Source organism: Carassius carassius, chromosome 22 (genome assembly GCF_963082965.1).
Source record: "Carassius carassius chromosome 22, fCarCar2.1, whole genome shotgun sequence".
Taxonomy (NCBI): Eukaryota; Metazoa; Chordata; class Actinopteri; order Cypriniformes; family Cyprinidae; genus Carassius; species Carassius carassius.
The window spans coordinates 15,843,931-15,860,442 of NC_081776.1; the positions used below are offsets into that span (position 1 = coordinate 15,843,931).

The following is a 16,512-nucleotide window of genomic DNA, read 5'->3' on the forward strand; positions in this document are numbered from 1 at the left end:
CTATTGTGAGGGAAAACAGTAAACCACAAAAAGATCTAAGAACTGTTTGCATTTCCTCTTCAAAAGACCCACAGCAACACAAAAGGCACACCCTCAGTCCCCTCAGCGCTCCAGACGTCATCACAATCAAGTGAATGTGGAAATATCATCCACAATACAATATTTTTTATTTTTTTTTAAAAACAAAAACTTTTTCCTACGGAAGTCCTAAGAAGCCATGAATTATATCTATTTTTTCCTTTCTTGATTTGTTGTGATAACGACTTTATCTCGTAATCTCGACATAAGTTATTTTCTTGTGATCACGACATACCAAAAGTTGAATTCTCATCATCACAAAATAATTTTCTCATGATCTCAACATAACAAAAGTTGATTTCTCGTTATCACGACTTAATTTTCAAGGGGGGGAGGGTTCCCCCTTGGTCCGTTCGCAATCGCGTTCTGTTCACGCTTTCCGGTACATTCACTGCGGGGCCCAGTGCAAACGCACAAGATGCACCCCACTAAGAACATCCCTGTTCGTGATGGCTATAATTTGTCTGGTATTGTTCATTACTGACATTTAATTCATTCATAAATTTAAATGCTTGAATCAATTTTATCTTGTGTATCGTTGAGTTTCACCACCACTTTCTGTGTCATAAAATAAGTGCTTATTAAAACCAGGGTTGAGGTCACTGTATAGACCCTTTAATCACCTACGTCACTTTGACGTCACCACTCTAGCTGGAGGCAAAACATAACGCAGAACTCATAGCAGGTGCGCTAAAAGTTTGAGGTTTTGACTTTAAAATGTCTTCTTGTAATAAGGATTACAGCATTAATTTTGTGTACTGTAAAATGAAGACACTGTTTTCGCCACAAAAATGCCATTTATTTATAACTTTTCACACTTTTAATTTCTAAATTCTTAAAATAAAAATAGCATAGCAAAAAAAAAATCTTCAATAGGTAAACATTTGTCTGTTAACATTTCATTTCGTATACAACAACACTTTTCTGAACATACAAATCAATCCTGTTCAAATGTATTAAAATGTTCGGTTAAAATTAGAATCCATAAAAGGAAAATTCAATTATTTAAAAACAGTAGAATTTGGTCCCTGAATGTTGTTTTTCTTCCAGAACTGTATTTTTCTTCAGAAACGGGCCTGAATTAGTCAATTTCCTGGGCTGGAGTCTTCTACCCTGCAGTGGAAGATATTAATTATTAATGGAAAGGTTTATAAGCAAGACAGATGGGTTGATGACAATATATAAAAGTTTGATTGGATCATTTGATTTAGCCAATCAACGTGTAATACAACATGTAATACATTGTCCACTTCTCTATAAAACCAAAACTCTTACTTAAAACACACATATTAGGGCCTGGAGAGAAAAATCGATTCACCTAGCTATTGCATAGATTCTAAAATCTTTTTTTTTATTTTTTTTTTTTATTACAGAATCTAAAATCTATGTCCTTGCTTGTAGATGAGGTTGACAGAAGCAGAGAAAAAAAGCCTTTGCCCTGCTTAGATGCTGAGAGAGAGATTATACAAGAGAGCTGCACGATTCATCAAAGACTGTGATCTCGGTCAACACGACCTTTCAATTTGTCTGTCTACTAAACTTTGACAAAATCATATCGCAACATTCATAGACGTTAGTCATGAAACAGCTTCACAAATGGTCACAAATGCTTCACAAATGGTCTTTTAAATAAATATTTATATTTATAAAATAAATATTTATATTTATAAAATAAATAAATATTTGTGGTTTAAAAATTACACAACAGTCCATATAAACCCAAATAAACACTTTGAGAAGTATTTTACTAATCAGGTAGGTGGTTAAAGAATGAGTACTTATATTTTTGACTAGGAAAGGGAACAAATATTTATCAACAACAAATAAGTGCTTACCTCTGGATAAATTCTAATGTAGTGGTTGCCTCCGCAGGATATTCCATGTTAAATATATAGTATGATGCAAAAAGCACAGCCAGAGCAGAAGTGAATTCGGAACGGTCACTCGGTTGGATTTGGTTGGAGAACTCTGCCCTCGATGGAAAGCATCCGCCTATTTGCCCCCAGAATGGACTCTCCTAAAAAAATTAAGTTGAGATTGCACAGAATTCAATCTGATATGGTTTACTGTTTGGCAAAAAAACTTTGCTACACAGTTCACTTTCATAACATCCTCTAATGCACAGCCAGGTAGTGAGCCTGCACATGTATGCGCGGTGCAGAATTTGTGCACTTTATTTTGTAAAAATCTGGGTGTCTGTAAAGTCCTGATCATATAACAGAATACTGGAGACATGGATTACACATGATGAGTAAGTGTGACCTTTTAAAATGAAGTTTTGAAAGCATTTTGCCTTTATACATGCATTGACCTCATTTTTTCTATTGGATCAGTGACAACTAGAGATTTTTGGAATCTAAGTGCAAAATGACGTAAAACCTTGTTCACACACAGTGAATCGATACAAATATACTTAACACTTAATATACATATATACTTAAAATTGGGATCTATTGTGTATGTGTAGTGCTGGGATCTTACCAAGCATGATGAGTCTTAAGAGTGCTTGGCAGGGAAATCTGGGCCTCAACGTCTGCTTGGGTGGAAGTTTCCTGTAACACAAAATAAAAAGAAAAAACACTTTTAGAAATCACAAGTACAATATTCATAAGAGAAAGTGTGTGGCAATACACACTTTTGAGATCTAACGTTAGCTGGTTTAGGTTTTGAGTAATATCGGTATATGTGTGTTTGCAACGCACAAAATGTCTTAATGTTTGCATGTTTTATGTGCACTTTCCAGGGTTTGTGTCTGAAGAGAAACAACATTGTTTGCATTTGAAAAACATTGTATACATGCTAGTTCATGTAATTTATGTACCTGGATTGATTGTTAAGGCCTCTCTGCTGCAAGAAATGAACCAAATGGTAAATAAAAATACGAGTAAGATCTCAAAAATCTTAATACAGTGCGAGTATATTATTATGCTTCCACGTATCATGATTAAAACTCTCGAATGAATAAAACTTTCGAATCGGCCCGCTTAAATGTCTGATTCTTCAGACGCCAACGTTGGCAAGCAAAAAAAACAAAAAAAAAAACGAGTGAGATTAAAACGGCTACTGCGTCAGCATATACATCAAATACACAGTTTCAAATTAATGTTATTCAACAATGCTAAACGTTAGTCTTTAATCAAACTGAAGACGTTATAAATGTACGTTAATGTTGCCAAAGAAGACAAATCTTTATACAGTATATGCACCCACATGTCGGGAATGGCACTTCAAATTAGACTATCAAAAATCTCGTTTCTGCGGTTTGACTTGCCATGAAGTTCAGAAAAATGATGAAACTATGAAAAATGTCTTAAGCCTTACCTCTAACTGCGTTTTCTGTCGAATCTGGACTCTGGAGTCGGCTGGCTTGGCTTCACTGCTTCACGCGCGCGCACGCGGTGTCGGCGGTGACAGTTGACGTTAGCTGGCTAGAGAAAACTCCGCCTAGTGCACCAACAGACACATCACATACACAATTCCAATTTAATTCTTATTCAACAATGCTATCCTTCTCTAGACTGATGACGTTATCGAATGTTGCCAGATTAGAAAATCGATCAAAATTATGCACAATTTTTTTTTTTTTTTGGTAATAAATGCACACAAGACACGAGTTTACTAGGAAGTGTCCCGCTATTTTACCTCTCTCTCTCTCAGTGCACTCTTGAACAAATAATAATAAATAATGAATTAGTTGAACAAATAGTTAACTTGACTAGAGTAAACTGTGGAAATAAATCAGCAAAGTTACCTTTCTGAAGATAAAATTCCAATGAAAGTGTGGAATCTAGCTTTTCAGCTTTCCATGGCTGGAAAAAAAAATCCTCTAAATTGCTGTATTGTGATTCACAGAAAAAATATTTTTACTGTAGAATTTTCCCGCCATTGAAAATGGACCATAATGCTTTGCAGATCTACAGTAACATGCTGTATACAGGTTTTACAGTAAGCATTTGCCCGTTTTACAGTAATAATGCTGTGAAAACTACAGAAATTTGTTACAGTGTAGGCTAATTTAATTCAGTGATGCTCGAAGGTTTTGTAATCTTTTGTGTTTTCTATATTTCTTTGTGGAAACCACACACACATACACACACACACATTAACATGAACACAGTTACAGCATATCATGACTAATAAAAATTACAAATTATATATAATTTTATTTTAAATAAAAGGTAAATTAAGTGATTTGAATCCATGCAGCTCTAAAAGATTTTAGAATAGTTCTGTATCCTTCTGAATGCGCTCCGTCTGAGTTTGCAGTGTTGCTTTGACCATTTAAACAAAATGTTTTGGCGTACGGTCTCTGGAAATATCAACAATGATTGATCAGCCTTTATTTATGTATTGTAGACATTTTTACCAAGCAAAGCAAAATTTGCTGAAATATACATGACAGGCTACAGTAAGAGCACACTGTTTATCTGATCGATCGTTTATCTGTTGCGACAGTATAGCAACAGTAATCAAACAATTAAATAAAAAAAACTTTCGTTACATCAAGATTACGAGAAAATTAAGTCGTGATCATGAGAAAACTTTTGTTATGTCGAGAGATCACAAGAAAATTAAGTTATTACAACAAAACAAGAAAAAAAGTGAATAATCCATGGTCTCTTAGGACTTCCATATATTCCCCTGCACAGCAGTTAATATTTCTGATGTAAATGTCATGTACCATGAAAATAACAGTGATTGGTCGCCTAAATGTCAGCCAGATGGTCTTTCAGATGGTCAAGAAGTAGGCAGTTCAAGACCAGACTTGAACTAGACTTACTGTGAATACTGATGGTCAAAAATCTGGCTTAATGAGTCTAGAAAAACTAACTTTACTGACAAGCCTATAAAAACTTTAGTGGCTGAAATGAATAAACCAGAGAAGAATATTGACGGATCCATTTCTGATTACTGAAGCACGTGGGCTGCTTGTTTAAGTTGGCGTGTGTGTAGGCCGTGTCTCAGTTGGCACGTAGACAACAGGAGAATTGTCCTAGAAAAACAGCTACACTCTATACCCCCAGCTTCTTATCAAGACCACCCAAACTCCGATTCATCATAACACCCTTAAAATTTGTACAATCCTTAAATAAGATCAGACAAATAAAAACAAACAAAAAGATTAAGGGTCAAATCGAGAGAGAGAGAGAGAGAGAGAGAGAGAGAGAGAGAGAGAGCAGAGAAAAGGGAGCCACTGTTGAAAACCTCTGGTCGTACTCTGAGTGGTCTGTATATTCACAATCGTGCTTTCATGCATCCGGTGGGCCGGGTCTGGTCTGGACAGAGCAGCGTGCAGAGGAATAATTTAAGATAGAAGTTAAACTAGAGCTGGGAAAACCTGCTCTATATGGCCGAAGGTCATCTGACCCTGTGTTACACATTCATTGGACTTCACTTTTCCATGAATGCCTCTCACGGTTATATAATGCAATCAGTTTTTGAACACAAAATATTGTTTAATTCACATAATACCTAGGATAAAACTAAAAAAACATAACAGCAAGCATCACTATTACTATTTCTTTGTATTAAATTCTGTCCCACTTGCAAATTACAAATGATACCTCAAATGGTATGGCTTGAGAAAAGGTGTGCTATTGTCTTACTAAGCAACTGCACTTATAAATTTTCACTTGGTGGACAAAATGATGGAAAATCAATTCGATTTACAGTACATTAAAAATGGACCCAAGCCGTACAGACCAGAATATCATAGAAGCCATATCTTTACAAAACTAGTCTACTAATACTGTGAGTGAAATTGGGCAAGGAGCACATTTAGATGCACACATCTTACTAATGATTACAGAAAGCTGATTTACTTTTATTTAAATAAATGCATTGCATGCATTTGCATTACATGCAAACCAATTACCCAACAACGCAAGAAAAATAGAATACTCTTGGGTAGAATCATCACCAGGAAATAACCATCTTTACAAAACTGGTTTAAAATCTATTTATTTTTAAGTTGTGATGTTAAAGCATAAAACCCTTGAGTATTCCAAAAATGTCAGCAGGAAACTTGTACAGACTCATTTTTCTCATGTTTGCTTTTTTTCCCTCTCTCCAACTCAACAAATATCTGGTACGCTTCAATTGTAACAAAATGAGCTTAAAATCTGTCATAAACCATACTTAAGTAAAGAGATTTTAAATGAACATAACGGACCCAGCTGTGGACAGCATCTTCTGGCAAGACAGGAATTAATTTGCCTCAATCCTCACAAAGCATTATGGGTATTGGGAGACTTTTTGAATGTTCATTGTTTGTACACGCAGTATTACGGGACATTATGGGATTGAACAAGTGCACTCACTGTCCACTAAAACCACTAAAAATGACTGTCCCTTCAAATAGCACCACATGACGTATAAGGCTATCAGCAGCAATTTCAGACACAGCCATATGATCTTTTGGCTCGTGTCAGAAAGCGGTTGACCAGCACACCCTTGAAACATCAGAACAATGACCCTACAACCACTTTAGCAACTGCACGACAACACACCAAGAAAATCAGTAGCATGCAACTACCCAGTAGAAATTCGCCCCAAATCGTTCTTAAACCATATGCTTTCATGCATTTGCCAGATGCTTTTATCCAAAGTGACTTGGTAAAACCAAACTGACAATCAAACCCACAATTTTGATGTTGCTAATGCCATGCTCTGTAGTTGAGCTGCAGGAACACAAACAAGCAAGGGTCAGAAAAAACTAGAAAAAAGCCAGATTTCTGTTTGCGTTTCATAAATGAGGCTCAAAGTAATGGAATTATTTACTTTTATTCTGAGTAATGTGTTGATTTAATGCATAATTCCCATCTCTTCTCCTCTTTCATCCCTCAGTAATCCACACTAGCCCTGTCCGTGTTTCCTCTCAGTTCGTTCTCTTTACCTAAATGTTTAGAGACTTTTTGCCATTCAGGTTTACACAAAAGGATCGTGTTCTGTCTTACTGGAACATTAAGAGACTCAGACAACCTTAAGAGCACTTCAGTGGTGTATCAAAGGTCTGACTCATGGATGCTGATGGGGAAAGTTTACATGACTAATTTGAGTAATGTTTACCAGTTTATTTGAAATGCACCTCCCATCCTGGATGTTCATATAGCTTTGTTGTATTTGCGTGATTCGAACAGTGGTCCTCTTTAAACATCCAGACAGGATGTTAGCTAATGAAGCCTCAGCTGCTGTCAGACAAGTGAAGCTTTGACTAAATTTAAAAGGCCATTAGGGAAATGTACAGTAGCTACCGGTGATATGCATGAAAGCGTTTGAAGATGAAGCTTGATATTTTATTTTATGACTTTTTAAGCTCTTGGTTTCCACAACAACTACATAATGACAAATACTACTGCAGAATATAATGCTTAAATAATATTTTAGAAGGCACCTTTGAGCAAAGTCAAGTCGCTTCATACAATACATGGTGTCAAAGCAGCTTTACAGTGTAAAAAAAAAAAGTGTGCTGATCAGTGTTGGGGTACAAAGTAACGGATTACAGTAACTATTACTTTTTTGGGTAACGAAGTAATGCATTACACTACTAATATTGGTAACTACACTACTTTACTAGACTATAGGAACGCGCTTTCCTGCGGTACACATGGCGTGTTTGCCTGTGTGTAAAGTTCTGGGCCGGGTTTCCTGATAATGATTGATCTTCGTGCTTAATCCTCAAAGACCGAGACAGCCGCCCACAGCTAAAAATAACTTATTCTTTAATGCTTAATAACTTTTGAACCGCTAGTCCAATCTGAATGCTTTAAAAAGTGATGTAAAGCACAATTTATCATTATGGATATTCAGAGGCGCCATAGTGCACGTGATTACGTCATCGCATTTTGACAACATTGATTTGTCAGAAGAAACCAATGCTTTCGTTCCTCTGAGCCAAACATAAATGATTGGTGATGCTTAGTCCCACCCCCATGCCCAGATTGCTTCAAACTCTCCCATATTAAACCAATAAGTAGTCTTTTGAACAACTGCTTTGGAAAATGAACGAAAACAAAGTGAAAGTAAAGTCTGTCATGAGTGCATGAATACAAACACACAGTAACACATTTGCATGAGAAAACTCTCCGAAAAAGCACAAAAAACACTCAACAGAGTACTTTGACATAAAACAAATCAAAAACAAGAATGAAACAGTGGTAAATATCTGATAAAGCACTGGAATTTATGTCTTGGGTCGCTAGGTGATGTCCCGGTAAAATCGATTCTGGCACAGATTACACCCAACGGATCAATCATTTATATTATGCATACCAAGTAAATCATTGTATAATTATACAGTTCATAAAGATAGTTGCACTATTTTTTTCTGTTGCACTCTGAATATTTCTCACTCATTTTGTGTGTAGTTTGCGAATCATTTGCACTGTTTTTGCACTGTATTGTTGAAGACAATTTGTGCAATTGTTTTTACTATATGCAGCATAGTTTGTGTTTATTGTTCATACTCAGGTTGAAAATATATTTCTCAGAAGAAGAAAAAATGCAATTTGTCTTTAAAAGAAAATCTAAATGAATGTTTTATGCCTTCATTTGATAACCAGAAAAATGTAAATGCACAACAGAATTTCTGAGTTGAAAAAAACATTTCATGAGGCTATTTTACGATTTTTTTTATAAATGAAGTTGTTTTTATGCATTTAAATAATTACACATGCTAAAAAAAACATATGGTGAAGAAAAAATAAAACATTTCATAGGGCCCTAAGCATGTAATTTTTGTTAAACTTAATAAATTGCTGTGGAGTTGGAAGTGTTATGATATAAATTAATAAGACATGCTTTTTGATGAATACAATTATTCATCAAACAGATTTTATAGGGCCCTAAAAAAAGGAAAGTAAAGTAATAAGTAGTGAAGTTACTTTTCAAATGCAGTAACTAGTAATCTCATAACAATTTACAGAAGTAACTAGTAACGAATTACATTTTTTCATATAAATATATATATATATATATATATATATATATATATATATATATATATATATATATATATATATATATATATATATATATATAGTAAATTAAGTAAATCTTACATTTTTGCCAATAATCTCTCCCATTCATCCTTTAGCACTTCCAACCACAGTTTCTCTTCAGAACATTTTGATTAGTTCTCCTCACAAAGACAGGAAGTACTGAATTCACAATGGGCATGAGGGCCGAGCACATTGGTGAAAAGATCCCCCGCCATACACCCCACCTTGGGTTTGTGTGAAGGTCACAGTCCACTGCTCTTCATTGGCATCCCAGCCGGTTCCTCGGACTGTAATGCTTTTGTGTATAGACCCTTTTTCCCACAGACCCCTTACCAAATACACCCCTTCAGACCAGCACTGGCCCCCTCTAGCTCAAACAACAAGAAACAAAACTAAACAAACTGAGAGCTGGATCTATTTAAAGCAGCTTCCAATTCCAAATTTAGCCCCATCTAAAGAAAACGGACATGAAAAACTGTTCTTTGGAAGAGATTCAGTGATATAAAACCTGTTCACGTGAAAGTTCCTGCTTGCAACATAAGACTTAGTAAAAACCTAACTTTTTTTAAATAACCAACCAAGGGAAACAGCTGCATTACCTCGTTTCCGTGCATATTGCCCACATATTTGAATTCCGGGATGCCAGTTCTGTGTTCTCTGGGATGTTGACCCAGTATTAAGACCCAGAGTTCTCTTCCTAGAAAGACAAAATGTAAATGTTAATCGACTGCAAACAAATGTTTCAATGAGTAAATATGTGAATTTGCAACTGAATTAAGTGCTGTGGATCTTGTGCTGGTCACATGATTAATGTCTCGCTGTTTTCGGAGTTAACCAGATACTCAAATAATGTTTTTGCACAGTTTGGGCAGGAACCTGGCAACCCAATCCCATGTAATCCCACGTCTAGCTCTCATTCACACTGTTGCATTTGTCTTGGTCTTTAAGGAATACTGAATATGGATCTCATATTCACTGCGCAAGTTAAAGCATGCTTGCCTCAAGACAACAAAAAAAAAAAAAAAGAGAAAAAATCATCAGTTTAAAAAGATGATCTTGTGAAGGTAAATAAAGTTTTCTAAAGCATGACCACCCTTTAACGTTTCACTGTTTAAGCTTTTTTTTTTTGAAGGCTGAATTTGATCAAAATTCTTAACAGTGTAATATTTTTAATTTAATGTAACTTTTGAATTTTAATATTATAGATAAAAAAATTATAATACAATTAAAATATATCAAATAAATATGACTAAATGGTCTGATAAGCACTCACAATTCTCTAACACTTTTTTTTATGTGAAACTTCAAGTTGGTCTACGTGGGAGAATGTTTTCCGTAGTGTACCTTTACAATGAATCAGAGACTATCCTGAACATCCCCAGGCACCAAAGGTAGTTGTACTATTGTGCCCCCTCTAAGTAAGCTGTGGTGTGTGTGTGGTCCATGTAAAGTTCTCTAAGGTGTAGACCTCGAAATACTTGAAGCCTTTGACTCTTACTACAGGGGCCTCTCTCCAAGTTCACAATGGTTTCTTTAGTCTCATTGACACGCTGTTAGAAAGTGTCAGGTTCTCTTTCTCCAACAGATTAGCTACTTTTATACACATTAAATTCCTGTAAAATCACTGGATTAACTTTTCTGTTAAAATAAACTGATTACTGAACACCAAAATGTCATTAAAATGCACAATTTAATTCAAGATGTCACAGCTTACAATTTACCTCTAAGTCTAACAGTGACAAACTCTGTGAATGGGTCAAACTATTTAAAAGCGGACTTATTATGGTACGTCTGAACAACCAGTACATGCTCAAACATGCACGCCAATATTATGGTTTTGTTCACACATACCATCGAGAGAGAACTTTAACAGGTTTTTTTTTTTTTTTATACATCCCTATATGCTGCAATAATCAGAGCTATTATTAACACACCTGGAAATTTTTTTTCCTTAAAGCAGCAAAAGAGAAGGAGTGATCTGCAAAGGTTTTTTTTTTTTGTAGGATTAAAATTTGACTATGGCGGCATGAAATGAAACTTCACACTATATATTTTCTAAATGCATGTTATTATAGATCTTGTTGTGACCAATTCATCAGTGTTTTATTTCTTAATGTTTTGACCTCATAATGTTTAAATCAAAAGTTATAACTGAACCAAAAGTCATAACCAAACCATCCACATCTTAAATTCCCCACCTACATTTTTACAATAATAAATTACACTTGGATGTGCGTCACAATATGGAAGAAAAGATCGGACACTACTTCCGTTATGTTGTGACAGCAGCTAAGACTCAACAACCCAACTGTTCAAATCACAATAACCGCTCCATTCAATTTCCACCATGAATAAAGTTTTTTGCATTTCTGTACATATCTGAAATCCAATTACTGCTGTTTATTAAACGAGACAAAATTATTTGAAGAACTATGAATGATTTCTGCTGTGTAATCTTGATTAAGCCGACACTGTTGACAAATGGCATTTGTCTGGGTTGATAATCAGACAAGAGCTTTAGTTAGTTAGGCCAAACTAATCAAACGTATGAAACATTACATCAGAGATAATCATAGCCCACCTCCACCTCCCGTTCTTGCCCCACTGGGCAACCTTAACACTGATTAGGCCAAGACAGGGCAGTCAACAAACAAGAACGGCCTTCCAGGCTAAGCAGCTGGTGTCCTAGATTACCTCTAGTCAGCTTGGGTCTCTTATTTCGTGGCCTTAAATAGGCGACACAGTGGGATTAGGACAAGGGGTTAACATGACGGGGCAAGAGCGCATAATGGCTACACAATCTCTTTGAGGTCTGAAGTGATTGAAGAAATTGGCTTACAATCAGCCAGTAACAAAGGCTCCCAAAGAGATGAAGGAGATGGGTAGGACTTCATTAAGGGTTGCTTTCTTGAAGTGCAACTCCATCATCTAAATTAAAAGATATGGTACCACAGTGTCCTTGGATTAGTTTAGGGAACTACCCGCATTAGTAGAAAGACCTTTAACTGGGGAAGCAGAGGTTTACTTGGTTTTAATCAACTAAAGTGGGCCCAAAGGTCAGCCTTGGGGCACACCGCTTGTCTAGCGATGAATAAAACAAGATTTGGACTGAAGCATATGGAGGGTGGTCCCTTAAAGAAACAGAGGTTGCAAGAATGCGTACAGCGTGATATTAGCATCTAAATAAGATGGAGAAAAAAAAGAGAGAAAGAGAAGAGAGAGAGACTTGGCAGCAGATGTGTTCTACTCAATGATGGTTTTGTGAGGAGCCAAAAGAGCAACCTGATCTACGGACCGAATTAACTTAAAATGTCACGGACTTGGAGCACCTTCAAAGATAAGCCAATGTCTCCATCACTCTGTAATATTAAACACCATATGGCTACAGTAACCCAAGAAAATTACTTGAGAAAAAATAAATAAATAAATAAATCCGGATATGAATGGCAGAGAATGGTAGATTTTGATGGAATGAAAATCTGAAACACTATCATAATTGTGTCATTTAGTTTTCTTAAAATGCATTTAAAAATATTAAATGTATATATACACACACATTACTAGTAAGATTAATACTTTTAATCTGCAAACAATTAACACATTTAATTCTTCAAAATTGACAGCAATGAGATTTACATTACAAAAAGATATAATCAAAAAAAAAAAAAAAGCAAATGCAGTTCTTTTGTCCTTTCCATTTATCAAAGAATCCTGAAAAAGATTCCAAAAAACTATTAAACAGCACAATTGATTTCAATACTGACAATAGGAAATATTTATTCCGCACAAAATCTGCATTTTAGAATAAAAGAAAATACCACTTCCAAGTTATACAAGACGAGCATGAACTACACTAAATCAGAAAATGTCTTAACCTTTAATGTGGAAAGGATGCCTGACAATCACCTTCCTTCACTGTTAAATCTAGTCTTGTCTGTTTCCCACACGTAAGCAAAGGTCAGCTTTATTTGTTAAACCAATCTCTAAGCACAGGCGCCACATTGTACTCCTGTGCGGGCAGTATTTACCGGCTCTGTTTAACTCTGTCAGATTGACAGACTATGAAAAACAGCAAATCTTTAGCTGCACTGATTTCCCTTTCAAATAACAAATGGGATGAGCAAACTATCCATTCAAACATCCCCAGACAATGAAGACTGCTTCAAAACACTCTTTCAATAAGGCCATATAGGCGTAGAGACAGATCTTTGAAGCGGGGCATTGTAGCTACCCTGGAGCCTTTTGTTGGGGTAATAGAGTAAAACTGTCTGGTCTTTCCAAGCACCTGAGTAGAACCATGGGAAACTAGTGTGAGCTCTGTTCAAGGAGAGTTGTGTTATCTCGCTGGATTTTGCCGCTGATATGAACCGCTTTTCTACACTTCAAGTGGTCTGACATTTGGCACTCAGAAACTACGAGTTTAAAAGTTCAGTCAGAGACCAATATCTTAATCAAATGTCATGTCTAAATCATTCAATTAACAAAATACAATTTTCTCAGATGTGAACAGTAGATTACATTTTGACAACAAGTATATTATCAACCTATAATCTAAATGTGCTCTTTCAAAGGTTAATCGCATTGCGTTTTAAATATTCATAAACGCTCCTGGAATTGCAACTAAACTGGTAAAGCTTCAATCTCAGTAATTGCTAACTATTAACAACACGTAGCAGGACTGAAAGGGTTATGATGGACTCTGACACCTTTAAGACATTTCAAAGGGAAACTTTTAGGTAGTCCAGCACGTTCAGAGAGAGGTACTGATGTGAATTTCACAGACCGTGAGATATTCTGCATGAGATTTTCTATGGAAGTTCTCAATATCGCTTTACAAGTGGCCCTTAAGAGTATTTGGACATTTAAGCAACACTTTAAATGAATGAAATATACCCAACCCTTCATAAACAAACAAATGATGCTAGAAGATTTCTCAGAACTAGTTTTCAGTGGATGCATAAAGTTTAACCACAGGTGTAATTTAAAAACAGACTAATATTTGGCAACCAGAAAGGTTCCAGATACTTTTTGACCTAATATTGAGCATTATATCTTTCGATTTATCTTTTGAAACCTAAGAAACATCTTTATTTGTGAAATCTTTTATGTGGAACGGTCATTGACACTTAGTTTATTTAACATTTTGTTATCTAATGCAATGATGTTCAAACATCACACAAGGGATCAAATATCACTGAGGCCAATGTTCATGTAAACAACTTCTTACAACAACTCACAAAATCAAAAAGGCATCTGCTAACAAATCCATAAATACAACATTAATAAAATCCAAATCTAAAGCTTTTGACAGGAATGAAAATGAGGCTGTGAGGAATAGAAGTACAGTGCTTTCAATGGATTGTAATGTTGTTTAACAAAATACAGATGGTCCAAAAACATTCAGTTGACAAACGCTCCATAAATCAGTTTTGAATTGTGAAAATAACATGATCTAGGACCTTTATACAGTGTTTGCCACTGTAAAGACCAAGTATGTTCCTCACAGCCTTGCTAAACCTAATTAAGGTCTATTCAGTCAACAACTGCAAATTGTTAGAAAATATCATGCTCTGTCAAATATCGCTGTGATTCTGCCTGTTTGTGTTCTTTCTCTTTTCCGTTTCATCCTTGTGTCTCTCTTCCTCATACTTTCTGTTCCCCCTCTTTATTTCTCCCATATATGTCTCCACTTAAGGCTTTTTCATTAGTTAGCTTGAATAATAGGATGCAAGAAGATAGAATAGAATAGAAGATAGAAGTTATTCTTCTCCCTTAACTTTCATTTCAACACATGTTTTTGTCTTATATGATGCAAAGTAAAAAAAATAATAATATAATGCATATTCCTATTGGATGAATGGGGTACACCACCCCTCACAATATGTCCACCCCAACAATATATATTATAGGAGACAATAAAGATTTGACTCCGTGTTCATGATTCTTCCCATGGGCCCATGCATTCATGAATGACACAGGGATTGAGAGTATTCTGATGGCAATAAAAAAGATAAAGAGTTAGACTTCTTAACACAAATGTTATTGGTTTTCCACAAATCCTTACAAAAGATATTATAAAATTGTGCAACTTACATTGACACACTATTGTCAGTGCATTTTCTTTCTATCAACTGCTCCTGAATGAATCAGCGTGCAAACAACTCAAAGTTCAACTAATTTAACAATTTACCTAAAATCCTGTCATCAATGACTGCTGTGAGGGTGCATCCTACAGAACTATTAGCTAACCAATAAGATGCATCCAAAAAATGCAGGTTTTCTGTCTATTTGTTATATGTAAAATGTATGTTATATAAAAAATAAAAACGATATAGAGCAGGACGTCATAACTCGGTTGTTTTTCCAAAAATGTGTAAAACGCGTTAATGTTTTCTAAAAAAATATTATTTACTGTAAAATTGGTTATGGTTTTCTTTAACTTTATTGCTAACCTTTTTTTGTCTAATCCAAATGTATCACTGGCTATCTTTGTAAAACAAAAATAAATCAAATAAAACAAAGTGTAGTGTGATCGCGTCTTAATAAACTTTACATTCTGTCTTGAACTCAAAAACAAAGACAATATAAGCAGTGAGAAGTCCCTGTATATCTGGCCAATCAAATTACATAACCAGAACGAACCATTTTATGCATGTATATGTAAATAAATACACAAATTAACTCCCCCAGGTCAGTATTTTTTCTCCCTTACAGAAGCACTGACTCAGCTTGTTGCTGTATTTGGCTCACTGTACTGCTGCTGCTGTTTGTAGACTCATAAAAATATTTGTTGCACAATAAGCTCTCTGATGGACGGCCACGCAATAAGTCTGAACCTGCTGCATGGATCTGTCACCCTATGCCTGCCCTTCTTTATAACACTGTGCTCTTCTGAAGGAGCACATACAGAAAGAGGAGTTCAACTCACAGATGATAGATATAGGAAAATATTGTCACGATTGCATTTAACGCTGCACCAAATCTGGTTTACCTTCGACGGACTGGCCGATACTGTGTAGATGCGTGATATCTGGAAACGTCTTGTTGATGTCTTTCAAGTACTGCTCCATTTCCACGCTGTTATGATAGCGAAACTCCAAACCGTGAATGGATGACAGCCAGAACCAAAACCACAGGCAGAGCATGAAGACGAACATCCTTTGAGCCAACACAATGGAAGAGTGTGGAAGCCTTTGCCAGAAACACAAACAGAGAAGACAATGAAAAAAGAATCCATGCCCTTATCTGGTTTCATTTCAATTTCTATTGTCCGCCAAAATGGATTCTTTTTTTTTTAAAGGTGTGTAATAAGTTTTAAAATTCCATCTAGATAAACAGTTTACTAGGAAATTATTTGATTTAAAGCCTTGGGCTCTCCTGTCCAAAATATATATTTAATAGAATTCTATCTATCTATATATCATAAGCCTCATGC

The 16,512-nt window shown here is 35.5% G+C and overlaps 1 protein-coding gene across 1 annotated transcript in view; it reads right to left on the reverse strand.

Annotated features, from left to right (window-relative positions):
* The window catches only part of LOC132099048 (carboxypeptidase M-like), a 53,653-nt gene that overhangs the window by 36,251 nt on the left and 890 nt on the right, over positions 1–16,512 (reverse strand). Inside the window, exons 2-3 of the mRNA XM_059505440.1 lie at positions 16,069–16,268; positions 9,677–9,774 (exon numbers count right to left, since the gene is read on the reverse strand). Coding sequence (XP_059361423.1) covers positions 9,677–9,774; positions 16,069–16,234 — 264 coding nt within the window. The 5' untranslated portion in view covers positions 16,235–16,268. The remainder of the gene's footprint in view (positions 1–9,676; positions 9,775–16,068; positions 16,269–16,512) is intronic.